The sequence below is a fragment of the Peromyscus eremicus genome, chromosome 4, assembly GCF_949786415.1.
Source record: "Peromyscus eremicus chromosome 4, PerEre_H2_v1, whole genome shotgun sequence".
Lineage (NCBI taxonomy): Eukaryota > Metazoa > Chordata > Mammalia > Rodentia > Cricetidae > Peromyscus > Peromyscus eremicus.
Window position 1 is genome coordinate 1,370,950 of NC_081419.1, and position 12,927 is coordinate 1,383,876.

Genomic DNA, 12,927 nt, shown 5'->3' on the forward strand with positions numbered 1-12,927 from the left:
ATGGTTTGGCCATTTGGAAAACAACTTTAGGGTCCTCATTCCTTCTTCACTATGTCTAAGCCACTACACAGCCTGTTCTCAGGGAGTGCTATACGGTTCTGTATACATTCTCACCTACATTTCCGCTGGGCTCACTACATGTGGAGGCCTATGCCACAAATAACCTGGCAGTAGACTGCAGCAAGATGGGATGGAACAGACATTAGGTGAGACCATCTGAGGAAAGCCTTGATCCTTGGAAGACGGTCAGTCCAAATGAGGACTGCAAAGGACTCCCTGTCCCCCAGCACCATGACAGAAGATGGCAGCTACTCCAAGTCCTTTGCTGTTGTTCTGTGAAAGGGCTCCCACTCTTACTGTGTTGTGGACTGGCCTTAAACAATTCACAGCAGCCAGGCAGTGGTGGCACACACCTTTAATCCCAGTACTTGGGAGGCAGAGGCAGGTGCGTCTCTGTGAGATCGAGGCCAGCCTGGTCTACAGAATGAGTTCCAGGACAGCCAGAGCTGTTACACAAAGAAACTTGTTTCGAAAAAACAAAAACTAATAATAATGATAATAGTAACAGTAACTCACAGCAGTTCTACTGCCTCAACCTCCCAACACATTACAGGTATGTGTCACCACACTTAGCTCCGAGTGTTTCTCAAAGCCCTTTTTGGATGTTCTATGTAGTTCTACCAAGAGCTGTAAGAGGTAAAGTATGAGGAGCTTATCCCGTGCTCTCAGGAAGAGGCACCTCAGCAAAGAGCACTACGCAGACATAGCCTTTTTCCCCTTCTTTTTATTATGAAAACAAAACAAACACCCCAGGAGAAAGGTTCATGATTACCAGAGACACCAGAGTACTTCCTACCGTTTTTAACTCTGTGGTGTTGAGGCCGGCATTGCAAAAAACAAGCTAAAACTACTTACAATGGACTCATTTTCAGTAACTGACATTTACAGGAATATACTAGAAACGGCACTAAAAAGTTTTAAGAAAAGTTACGGTAAACTTGCATGCACATCATACAGAAAAGAAACATTTTAAATATATATATAAAAAAGAAAAGCTTCTGGAAGTGTTACACCAGTAGCCGAGACAGTGATAAACAGGGTGACAAGGCTTTAACAGTGTGACAGCTGCAAAAGGACAAACCAAGAAAACCACACAAGAAATGTCTCCAGTCTGTAAGCAAGCGAAGTTACACAGCCCGAGGAGGCCTGCACCCCAAAGCCCACTCCTCGGCCTCCAAGACTCTGCCAAGTGCCCACCCCACCCCTGTATGTGACCCTCAAGGAAGCTATGGACAGCTGCCCTCCACCTCTGTACAGGGCAAGCTAAGTCTCTGCAGCCTTTGTAACTCAGAAGAAGGGAATGGCAGTTACCCTGCAGCCTGGCATTGTGAGAACCAATGCCCTCCAAAACTCTGGAGACAAAACAGTTTATGTCTGGACAGAAAGCTTTTTTTAAAAAAAGTTAAAAGCACCAATTACAGAAGCTGCTCAGTAGGGACCAGTTGTGGAAGTGCCAGACCCTCCATCCCCTGCAACCAGCTCTACACCACGGCCCCGCTGCTGGGATGCCACTCCAGGGCCGGACTCTGCTTGCCTAACAGCTCACAGAGGCACTCTGTGTATGCCCAGGCACTGTGCCCTGCCTAGGCACGCTGGTGAGGCTGTCACGGTAGGCCACCAGAGACCCCATGTGAAGGCCTGTCAATTTCCTCATGTTTATTTCTTACAGTCACAGCTTAAATATTCTATTAAAGATCTGTTTAAAAAATACCTTTGAAGAACAAGGGTAACTTTAAAAAAATGGAACCTTAAAATCCACTTATATTTTTATTATAAACAAAACTGGCTTACAAGTTTAACAAACTGGCTGATAACTCACCAGGCGTCTAGACATGGCAGTCAGCCAGCCACTTCCCGAGCTTGACACCCACTACCTGTCCACATCCACAAGGGCTGGTGGAATTGACTTTAGGTATTTTAAACATCTCCCATGTAGGGATATTGAGGATGAGTCCTGGGCTCTGCCTAGAAGCAATGGAAGAAACTGCAGGGACCCCCACTACAAGTAAACCACCCAACACAAGGCTCTGCACTTGGCGCTCTGAGGTGGGGGGTCAGAAGAATCAGTTTCCTGGGCTAACTGGAAATTCTTGAACAGGGACCCCTGCGGTCATCAGGCTCACCTTTGCCCCCGTCCAAAGTAGGGAGGTCAGGAAGAGAGCCTCCACAGGCTGGAGAGGCAGGTACTTACAGGCCGGCGAGATTGGCCCGTGTGCTCCTGGCTGAGGCTACAATGCTCAGAGCTAATCCAGGCTGACCCTGAATTCCAAAACCATTTGGAAGCCTCAAAAACAACAAACTGATGAGAAGTTTCTGTTAAACTCTGTATATTATTACTTTTTACAATAGAAAATTAACTGTCAAGACCTTGGCCTGATATACATCGCTTTTCTCTCAGCTTACAAAACTTGTGTTGAAGAACCGAGGTTCCCTCCGTTGATGTTAGCAAGAAAGAACTGAACAGACAACATAAAATGAGGATGTGCTGCAGCCGAAGGGTGTCTACACTTGTAAAGTCCCCAAATTTCATTAAAAAAAAAAAAAAAAAAAAAAAAGCCAACGAGCCCAGAGAGCCCAGACGTGATGAGCACCAGAGGGGCGCACCGCCACAGGACCGATCTTCTCACCGCGGGTCCAGTCTCCTCGTCGCCAGAGGCCTGCATCTCCACTACTTCTCCTAATGCACTTATTTATGGTTTTTTCTTTTCTTTTTTTCTTTTTTTTAAAAATGACCAATGATGTTAATAAATAAAGTATTTATATATACATAAAACTGGGGAGGTGGTTCAGAGTGTGAGGCGGCGGCAGCCAGACAGCGCTAGCAAAGTGGGGCACGCTGGGCTGGACTTCTGTAGAAAATGGATGAACTTACAAAAAAGTTTTTTTGTTTTTTTTTTGTTTTGTTTTTTTTTAATCTTTTTGTTTTTTGTTTTTATTCCCTTAAATTGAGGTAAAAGTTTCGGTGTCCCGAAACCTGCACGCTGTACACACAGCCATAGGGCTAGAGAACTCAACACCCCTCTTCCTCCACGCCCAACTCAGAGGTGGGAGGCTCTGGTCTGCAGCTACGAGGACCCTCCGCTGGGGCCCAGCCTGGTTTCCGTGGGCTGACACATCTGTCCTCAGCCCCTGCAGAGAGAAGTAACCTGCTGGTTAGTGTTCTCACAGCTTTCAAACACAGAACCCATTCCAGAGCAATACCCTTGAAAGCTTCCTTCAAGTTACTAAGGGCGAGGCTGGGCCTAGAGAGGTACTGGGCAGGTCCAGCCACGCCTCCCGCTGTGTCTATGGTTATCAGGTTAGCATCCCAGGCCGCAGTCTCCAAAACAACTAAACCAAGCTGCAAAGGCATGTCCCGCCGAGCTCGGCCCTCTCTTGGGGTCTGGTGCACGTGCGAGGCTCTCCGCCCTACCGGAGCACAGCTGGAAGAGATCATAACACTGAAGTCAAAGAAAACCTGCACACCATGGAACGAAAGTATATTAACCATAGGAGGGGACACTGCAGTCGGCGTGTGCCACGTCCATCTGTCCAGCTCTGCTCAGTCCGAGATCACTCTGAGTCACTGCTGTCGGAGCTGGACCCGCTGGAGCTGCTGCTCGCAGACTCAGAGGAGCTGCTACTGCTGAGCCTCGACGGGCCTCCCGAGGGCGCTGAGCTGGATTTCTCTGCAGGGACACAAGGGAGGCCCTCGCTGAGCATCGTGTCATCAAAAGTGTTTGCGCCACCACCCTGCCATAGGTTGTCTGTGTCTTGACCCAGAGGTGCACTACATATTTGAAGGATGCCCATAAAGTAGCATTCAGTGGCCACATGGCCGCACTAGGACACATGTCACAGACCCTCACAGCCCTATCTGACACCAGGAAGATGGGAACCACAAAACTATAGCACTCAGTTGGTATGCAAGCCTAGGTGGGATCCCAGCTGACCAATGGTCTCAGACTCTGTCCACTGCCTACATCCTAGAGCATCTCTGAAGCCAAAGGAAAAAGGTCTCGGGCTCCAGAGGAAGAAGAGACAAAAATATCTGCTCACCTAAATCTAAGGCCTGGGTTGGAGGCAGAGCTTGCCACTGTAGCAATTTAACATGTTGGATTAGGAAGTCAGAAATTCACTGCTTCCTACAAGCTGGTGATTGACGCTCAGGGGTGAGGAAGTAGCAGGGGTGGATCCCAGGCCCTCGGCATCGAAGCCAACCCTGAGGAGCTCTTTCCAAGAACTCAACTGCATGGGCCTTTAGCACGCACACACGCATGCACGCACGCATGATTCTGCAACTGCCCCAGGGCCCAGGATGCCCCACCCCTAGTTGCAGATTAGTCTAAGAGATGCTAGGAGGTTGACCACACTCTTCTGGCCCTTGTGAATGCTGTCCTCTGGCAGCAGAAGGCCGGGACGGTTACCTTTCTTGGTGGGCTTCTTGCTGTTCAGCTGTCCACTGACATCCTGTAGCCGCTTCTCCAGCTCCTTTTTCTTCTCCTGCGCTAGCTCCTCTTTTGATTTGGCTGCCTGCTTCTTCCCGCTTGTTGCTGTAGAATGGCAGGTGAACAGTGAGACACTCCCTACAGCTGTGCCAGAGCCAGTACGCAACCAGGTGGCCAAAAGCCCCAGCCCCACACACTAGTGCATGCACCACCTGCCCTGCTGCAGGACCAGCAAGGTGCGGAGCTGTTATCGGATCCCTGTGTAGCAGGAAACATGGAGGCCTGGAACCATCATGATGTATCTCCTGAGTCCTCCCTCATTGCTACACCTCACCAGAGTCCGGAGCCCGGGCTATGACTTGTCCTCTGTTCCCATGGAAAGAGCACAGACTCTCTGTCTCAGTCCTACCTCAGCACAGCTAGTCTCTCCTGCCTGAGCCACAGAGACTGACACGGTCTGGGAGAGTTCAGCCTTCACCATCAGATTCCTGTATCATTACCACCCTTAAGTCAGTCTGTTCCGGAGTAAATGAGAACCAAACACACGTGAGCAGGTTCTCACACGTAGGTTGGCATGACCCTAGACAGTGAGGGGCTGCCTTGGGACTTCCCTTCCTCCCAGCCTCTAGCACCTGCAGACCCTGGCAGTGACTGGTTCCTGTTTGGTGAAACCATCAAATTCAGGGTGCACTTTACCTAGGGTCAGAGTCCATTCAGTGGGGATTCTGGACACTTGATCAGTCAAGGGAGTGAGACTTTTCCCTGTAGCCAAAGCCCCAGATGCAGCCTTAGGAAGGGGTGTGAGAAGGGCCCTAACTAGACCTGAATGAATGAGCTAGGCCAATCCCAGGTCCTACCTTTCCACTGCAGGCCAGCTGAGGCCCAATAGGCATCTTTCTTAGCAGAGAACAGGGAAGAGGACATGGGGGCAGGCTGTACTGGCTGAGTGCAGATGTCCTTGGGGCCTGTGGTGAGCAGGTGGGCTTAGACAGCAAGGCAGCTGTGAGCCAGGGCCCACTCTCAGGGAATATGAGCAACGTGCTCTGACGGAAAACTTACACAACGGTTTCCTCTGCTTTTTCTGTAAACAAGACTTGACATATCTCTCCAGTTCCCGTAGTGTGGTTGGCTTCAGGGTCTCAAAGTCAATTTCAATCTCATCTGGGTTTGAGTCCCTGAGCGAGGGCTCCCGGGACTGGATGATGTGCACCACACGGCCTAGCTTCTCGCCAGGCAGCCGGTTGATGTCCAGGCTGAGTTGACGCTTTTCATCATAGCTCATGGGCAGGCCCTCCTCCTCTTCCTCTGAGTCATAGGATGCAGATGCCTGCTTGCCACCCTTCTTTAGCTGTCTGAGGCAGAAGACAGGGAGCCATGTGACACTGAGTCTCAGTTATCTGTCCCACCACCTAGCCCTCTTCCTTCTCCACTATAGACTGCCCTCTTCCCTAGGGGTGTACCCAAGGTTCTTCAGGAGCAAGAGCTGGGCAAACTCTCTGAGGATGGATGTCTAGTCTGCCTGCTACAGACAGGCAAGACCGTACTTCAGGGTCACAACAGGTGACCTGGCTGAAGGCCCGCCCAGTCAGGAACTACCTCTCAAACCCAACAGGTCAAAAACAGATCTCCACATTCAGATAATTTAGAATACGGCCGGAAGAGGAAAAAACAGGGACAGAGAGAGGGATAACATGGTAGATGAAATCCAAGTGTGTCAGTTATTACATTAAATGCACGTGGCTGACCTACCAGCTAAAAGGAAGATGGTCAGATGAGAAACAAGACCTTCTAGTGTCAGTTAAAGCGAAGGAGACGGGAAAACACACCATACACACCTCAACAGGTAGAATGGTGGTCAATTCAAAGGGAGTGTAGACTGCAAGAGGAGACCCTGTCTCTGAAGGGGTGGGAAAGCCATAAAATGGCTGTATTACACTCTTACAAAGAGGGCTGCAGGGGTTGGTGGGATGGCCTAGTGGATGGAGGCTTGATAACCCGAGTTCGATCCCCAGTATACACACATAATGAAATGGGAGAAGGCCCTCTGTAAAACTCTTCTCTGACCTCCGCACGTACATTGTGGTGTATACACAAACACACACACTCACAAATACACGTGATTTTCTAATGATTTATCGAGACAAGTTCTGACTACGTGGAACTGTCTTGGCTGTCCTGGGATGTGCCGTGTAGCCCAGACTGGCCTTGACAGAGGCCTGACTGCCCCAGCCTCCGGAGTGCTGCAACTGAAGGCATGAGCCGCCACACCTGGCTCGCTCTCAATTTAAATTTAAAATTTAGTTTTAATTTTTGTAAGTTAGCAGCCAGCCTGGTTTACACAGTAAGTTCTAGGACAGACAGGGACACACAGAGAGACCCTGTCTCTCTCTCTCTCTCTCTTTTTGGTTTTTCGAGACAGGGTTTCTCCGTGTAACTTTCGTTCCTGTCCTGGATCTCGCTCTGTAGACCAGGCTGGCCTCGAACTCACAGAGATCCACCTGGCTCTGCCTCCTGAGTGCTGGGATTAAAGGTGTGCGCCACCACTGCCCAGCCCCTGTCTCAAAAAAAAAAAAAAAAAAAAAAAAAAAAAAAAAGATTAAAAGCAACAAGAAGTCAGGTCAAGCAATATTATCTGGAAGAGAGACTGAATACATTGACAAAAGTCTACACCATATGTCAACTGTCCATGAAGATGCTTTAGTCCTACAGATGTACGCATTAAAGCCAGGCCACAAAATGCAGAGTGGAAGAGTCCCACAACACACTCAACCCCCAGAAAATGGGGAAAAAAGTAAGCAAGTAAACAGTCTTAAGTGTTCTAAATGAAGCCAGGCAGTGGTGGTGAACACCTTTAATCCCAGCACTCAGAAGGCGGAGGCAGAGGCAGGAGGATCTCTGAGTTCGAGGCCAGCCCAGTCTACAGAGTGAGTTCCAGGACAGCCAAGGCTACACAGAGAAACGCTGTTTCAGAAAAAAAAAAAAAAAAAAAGTTCCTAATTACTCTGGAATATTATATCCCACCATTTCAGAGACCAGAATTAACAGGGATACCAAACCCAGCAAAGATAGTATGAGAAAAACTGACTTCTGCATCCCTTCCAGGAGAGAGAGAAGAAAAGAGAGCCCAAGGCAGGTGGGAACAGAGACTGCCTGCACCATCTCTTGGCTGATGGTCTCAGGGCTGCACACACCTTTCTCCTGAATCCAGGCACTAAAGCCTTCCCACCTCAGCCACAAGCAGCTGTCAAAGCCTCTTTCTCTGCTGCCACCATCATTCTAAGGCAGTGTCCTCACGTCCATGACTGCTGCCCATGGACTTGTCCTCCACAATGGCCAGAATCAGACCTTCAGTAGTCTCTGGCTCCCTCCCTCTGAGGATGCCTTACCAGAGCAGGGCACCTTGGCAGTCCACACTTAGCCTTTCCAGGTGTATCAATTCCACTCCAAAGGAGCATGTCTGCTAGCCTTGCCTGAGGCTCTGTCCTAAGCGTCTACTGCCCACCTGCTCAGAGCAGCTGCTGCTTCCGCCTAGCTAGAGAATCCTCTCTCCTGCTCTTTTTCCTCCATCAACCCCCTTCCTACCGGGTGCACCAGAAATTAGAGCACTTGGCTCCACAGTGAAGCCCCTTGGCCCACATCAAGGAAAGGTCCCAAACACCAGAAGCAACGAATGCCTCCTCTGGCAGACACTCTAATGCCCAGCAGAGCCAGCCAGACAGGTGAGGATGACCTCCACTGCAGGCCCCAGAGGCACCCAGTGGCCCCCAAGTCCCAACCCAGTTTCCATGTAGCCAAGGTGCAAAGTCCCAGATCTGGCAGTCCTTGTGACCTGAGGTGGTTCGAGAGCCTGGCAGGTGGCCACCCACCTGCTGGCTGTGGTTGTGCTATTGGCCTTCTTGGTGGGAGCCTTCTTCTGCTGGGCCTGCTTAGCTGGTGGGGCGGCCTTGGCCTTCTTCTCCTCCTCAGACTTGGCCTTGTGCTTCTCCTTCTCTTTGTCTTTGTCCTTGTCTTTCTTCTTCTTCTCCTTCTCCTTCTTCTCCTTCTTCTTCTTTGGTTTGTTTACTGGGGCCTGAGACAAGGCAGCCAGCTGTTCATGCACGGCCTTCAGCTGGAAAAGAGCAGACAGTTAAGCAGCAGTCTGGGTGGGCCTGCACCCCTGCGGCTGCCTCAGCTATGTGGGAAAAGCCAGGGGCATCTGGGCCCCACTCTGCCTTTGGAAGCCAGAGAGATGTAGGGAAGCACTTCACAGCCCACTCTGCCCCTCTCTCAGTGCCTGCCGGTGAGTCACTTCACCTTCTGAACCTGTTCCCTGACCTGTGGGGGACAGGGGCCCACCTCCCAGGGTGGCTGCCCATAGGCTGGGCTTGGGGCAGGTGACACAGGAGGAACTGGCGAGAACAGCTAATGCTTTCATTGTTAATGCTTATCTTTCAGATGACCGGACTAGAGTGTGAGCACCTGCACAGAGGAGACATTCAACAGCTGATCCTGGAAGGTTCCGCAGCCAGTCTGCGAGATCAAAGTGAGACAATGGCAGCAGCCCATCCTCCTGGTGCCCACCAGCAGCCAGCAAGGCAGAATGCTGCACTTATGTCTCGGGGAGGAGGACTGTGACCCATCTCGTACATGGAAGCAGGTACCCTGTGTGGCTCCTGGGGATCTTGGGGAAAGCTACACAGCCAACAGGGGAAGGTATCATGCACTGGGAAGGACTCATCAGTCCCAAAGGCCACACCACATGGCCAATTCCCTGCTCCATGTCCTCATCACCTCAGAATCTGACATGTAGCTCCATCTGGTGAAAGATACTCTCCTCTCCTGGCCCTGCCTCCCCCTGGAGCTACCTGCTCATGCATACTACTTTGCCTTGGTGGCTGCATCCTGACTTCACGGGGCTGGCTACCACCCCCTGGGAAAAATAGTTCATATTCTTGGGCTGATCCTCAAAACAAGTCATGTCATTCTGCATATCAGGGAGACTGAGGCAGAAGAAAGCATGGGAGGAACAGATCTGAGCGCCAGGCTCCTTGGAGCCTGCAGCACACCCACTGTAGCCACTCCTTAAAAGGCATCACTGCGCCTGTGTATGACTTCCAGGTCTTTTGGGGGGACCCTGCCCCCGAGGTGTCTGAGAATGTCTCAGACACGCAAGTGCTTTGGCCCCGTGTGCTCTTGGGTGTCAGGCTCCAGCCTCCTCAGCCCCAGGAAGGTGCTGTGAGCAACCCCACCAGAGGCCCCTCTAAGAGCACTAGGGACAAGAACTGCAGCAGCCGGAGAAAGGGACAGGTGATGGCAGACAGGCTTGGTGGTCCGTACCCAGTGGGAAGCAGCACAGAGCTGGCGGTCCTCACCTGCTCCTGCAGCTCTGCCAGCCGAGTGGCTCGCTCCTCCTCGGAGTCTGAGCTGCCCGAGTCTGAGGAGCTTTCCTCGCTACTCCGACTGCTCTCGGCACCTTTGCTCACTACAGGGGCTGTGGGAGCGGGCAGAGCAGGTGCCTCCATGGGCTCATCAGGCATCTTGGCAAACCTCATCTCAAACACATCCTGGGGAAAAAGAGGGACAGCTGAACACCTATACACCCACAAGACAGCCCCTCCAGCATGTAAGATGCCTCTGAGCTGCACCACACCATGCACAGCTCAGGCTCTACCAAGGGACAGGCCTGCCACCTTCCTTTGTCCCCTTCTATCCCCAAGCAATTCCCAAGTGTAGGCCTAGAATGAGGGAAAGAGGCCAGCCAATCACAGACCTGGTTTTCTGGGGCCTGGCATGCAGCTCCCCTGGCTAAATCTGCAAGTCTGTGTAGGAGGCAAGGACAGCCCTGCAGCCCTGGGTGCCAGGCTCCTCAGGAATGCCCCTGTTAACAGGAGTGCCTTTCCTTCAGTCCTCAACTCCAGCAGGGACCCTAGCCACTGGAAGCTGCCTCCTAGCTCACCTCTCTCCCTCCTGGGGTTGTACTGCAGTGGCACATCTCACACACCAGTGAGTGCCCAAATGGGCAAAGCCCAACTTAGAAAGCCCCTCACAGCTCCTGCAGGACTGGACACTCTATCCTGGGGCAGACAGGGAGGAGGGGGCCATGTGGAAATAAGGCGGCGGTGGCGGCATTCCCTCTGCCTGCCTCATATACTAGGTCCACCCAGACAAGTATGCGATGCACGCACGTGCACACCTACCATGCTGGAGCCCAGCTTCTGAAAGTGCCTACTTTGAGTGTGCTCTCAGACTCCTCCAACCCTTAGATCCCCCAACTAAGAAGTCAGCGGTCTGGGAGGCTACTGCTGGCACGCCATTATGGTGCTGAGCTCTAGCCCCAGTGCCCAGTTCATACAGTGAACAGTGGTGACTACTGAACAGCACTGATAACAAAGCTCCTCCAGCCTCTGGGGCTGGGTGGCGAACAATCACCTTCGACAGGGCAGCTTGCCTTTTAGTAGTAGCACAGTGCCCTTCGACATTGTATGACGAAGCCTTTGGAGTCCAAGTACAGCAAGCAAGGTCTCAGCAGTAGACAGGCCCTAAGGCTGCCTGTGCACGTAAGGGACCTCCACAACTACTGTGCCCTGTTCCCCAGCAGTGCCTGGCCAGAAGGAGCAGGGTATAGCCAGCACTGGAAAGACCTCATGCCTCACAGAGGTCCACTTTCCCTCACAGGGGGCCATTTTCAAAGGAAAGTGAGAAACATTAAGAGGACACACAAGTGGGAAAAAAGTCTTTGCCTACCAATCCTCATAACTAAAGATGGCTGTTAGAGACCTCAGGACATGTCTGAGCAAGGAACTAAGAAATTCTCTTAGAACATTCTGGGTCCTAAAGCCAGGTGTTGTGGTACACCTGTAATACCAGAACTCAGGAGACTGAAGCAGGAGGATCGCCATAAATTCAAGGCCAACCTAAGCTACAGAACCAGACTCTGTTTTAAAGATTTTTTTTTAAAGTTTTTATTTTATGTGTATTTTGCCTGCACGTATGTATATGAACCACATGCATGCAGTGCTCACACAGGCCAGAAGAGAGCGTTGGATCCCCTGGAACTGGAGTTATAGATGGTTGTGAGCCACTATGCAGGTGCTTGGAATCAAACTCAGGTCCTATGCAAGAGTAATAAGTGCTCTTAACGGCTTAAGCCATCTCTCCAGCCCCTTAGACTCAGTTAAAAACAGCAAAAACAAACAAAAAACAAAAAACAAAAAACAAAAACAAAAAAAAACAAAAAAACAACCAACAATCAAACCAAAACAAAACAAAAAACCCCCAAATCAAAAATCACAATGTTCAGGTGCTGTTCTATGGTCCTTGGCAGTACACCGTATGTATATAAAAGCGTGTTTACACATGCTGGGTGAAACCACGTGGATTGCTCACGCTTACACCAAAAGCTATGCCAGAACACTCTGGTCTCCCCTTAAGACAGTCTGTGGTTTTTCTCTAACACACAGTCACTGTCATTCACTGTAAGCCCACCCAGTCCTGCTCTAACACCTCAGCAGAATGGACACCTGCCAGCCCCACTAGGGTACACCAGCCCCAGATGGACAGGCTCACCTGTGGTGATACCCTGCAGGGCAGCTAGGCATGGGCTCCTGCAGCCACAGGGGCCACTGCCTACTTTCCACCTTCCCATCTCAGCCTGAAACTTCCAAAATCAGGCTAGCCTCTTCACCATGTATCCTGGAATCTGCTCTAAGCCCAGCAGGATCTAACTGCCACACAGGCGAAACAGGCTGTGGAATTAAGGCTCCTCAGAGGCCTGCCTGATGCAGATGCTTCTGAGACACCTGCATTACCCACTTTACCCAGACTATGTCTAAGAGCTTCAACACCCACAGCATAACTCAGCTGTTAAATCACACTTACACCCAGCCCTGGGTTACCTGGAGCTTTCTGGCCATGGCCACCACTTCGTGGTCTGGAGGGTTGTACTTATAACAATTCGAGAACATTAACCGGATATCAGCAGCAAAGCCCTGTGCATCTGGGTACTCGCGGCTGTCCATTTTCCTCTGTAACAAGCAACAAGTGTGAGCAGATGGCACTAGCCAGACCATGTAGGAGATAGACTCGGACCCTCAGAACTTCCTCCGGCAACCAAGGCAATTGCCGGTCAGGACATCTGGCAATCAGCTTGGGTTAGAGTACTCAGAGGAGGGAGCCATGGGGGAAGGGGGAAGTGATGGTTCAACATGAAGCACCAGGGCTCCAAGGACAGAGCCACTGGATGGAAGACACACTGGGAGCCAAGCCAACCCCACAGTCAACCCCATCCTCATCTAGTTTTTAGTTCCACATGGCAGATATCACAGAAGGGTCTGGCACTGGGGACTTTCATGGAATTTCAGGTAAAGATTCCGCCAATCTTGGGAAGCCCACTCAGTTTACTGAAGGAGACTTTGCTTTTCTTGTGAGGAATCCAGGAGCTGTTACCAACTTGCCTCTTAAG

At 51.0% G+C, this 12,927-nt stretch overlaps 1 protein-coding gene across 6 annotated transcripts in view; it reads right to left on the reverse strand.

The window, feature by feature from the left end:
- Nucleotides 1-3,522: 3,522 nt before the first annotated feature.
- Brd3 (bromodomain containing 3) overlaps nt 3,523-12,927 on the reverse strand; it is a 54,106-nt gene continuing 44,701 nt past the window's right edge. For 5 of the 6 annotated variants that reach the window (XM_059259878.1, XM_059259873.1, XM_059259876.1 and 2 more), the window contains exons 7-13: nt 12,362-12,490; nt 9,839-10,030; nt 8,946-8,996; nt 8,354-8,595; nt 5,547-5,839; nt 4,467-4,592; nt 3,523-3,728 (exon numbers count right to left, since the gene is read on the reverse strand). In XM_059259878.1, coding sequence (XP_059115861.1) covers nt 3,613-3,728; nt 4,467-4,592; nt 5,547-5,839; nt 8,354-8,595; nt 8,946-8,996; nt 9,839-10,030; nt 12,362-12,490 — 1,149 coding nt within the window. In that variant the 3' untranslated portion in view covers nt 3,523-3,612. The remainder of the gene's footprint in view (nt 3,729-4,466; nt 4,593-5,546; nt 5,840-8,353; nt 8,596-8,945; nt 8,997-9,838; nt 10,031-12,361; nt 12,491-12,927) is intronic. The other variant, XM_059259877.1, reaches the window with a different exon arrangement.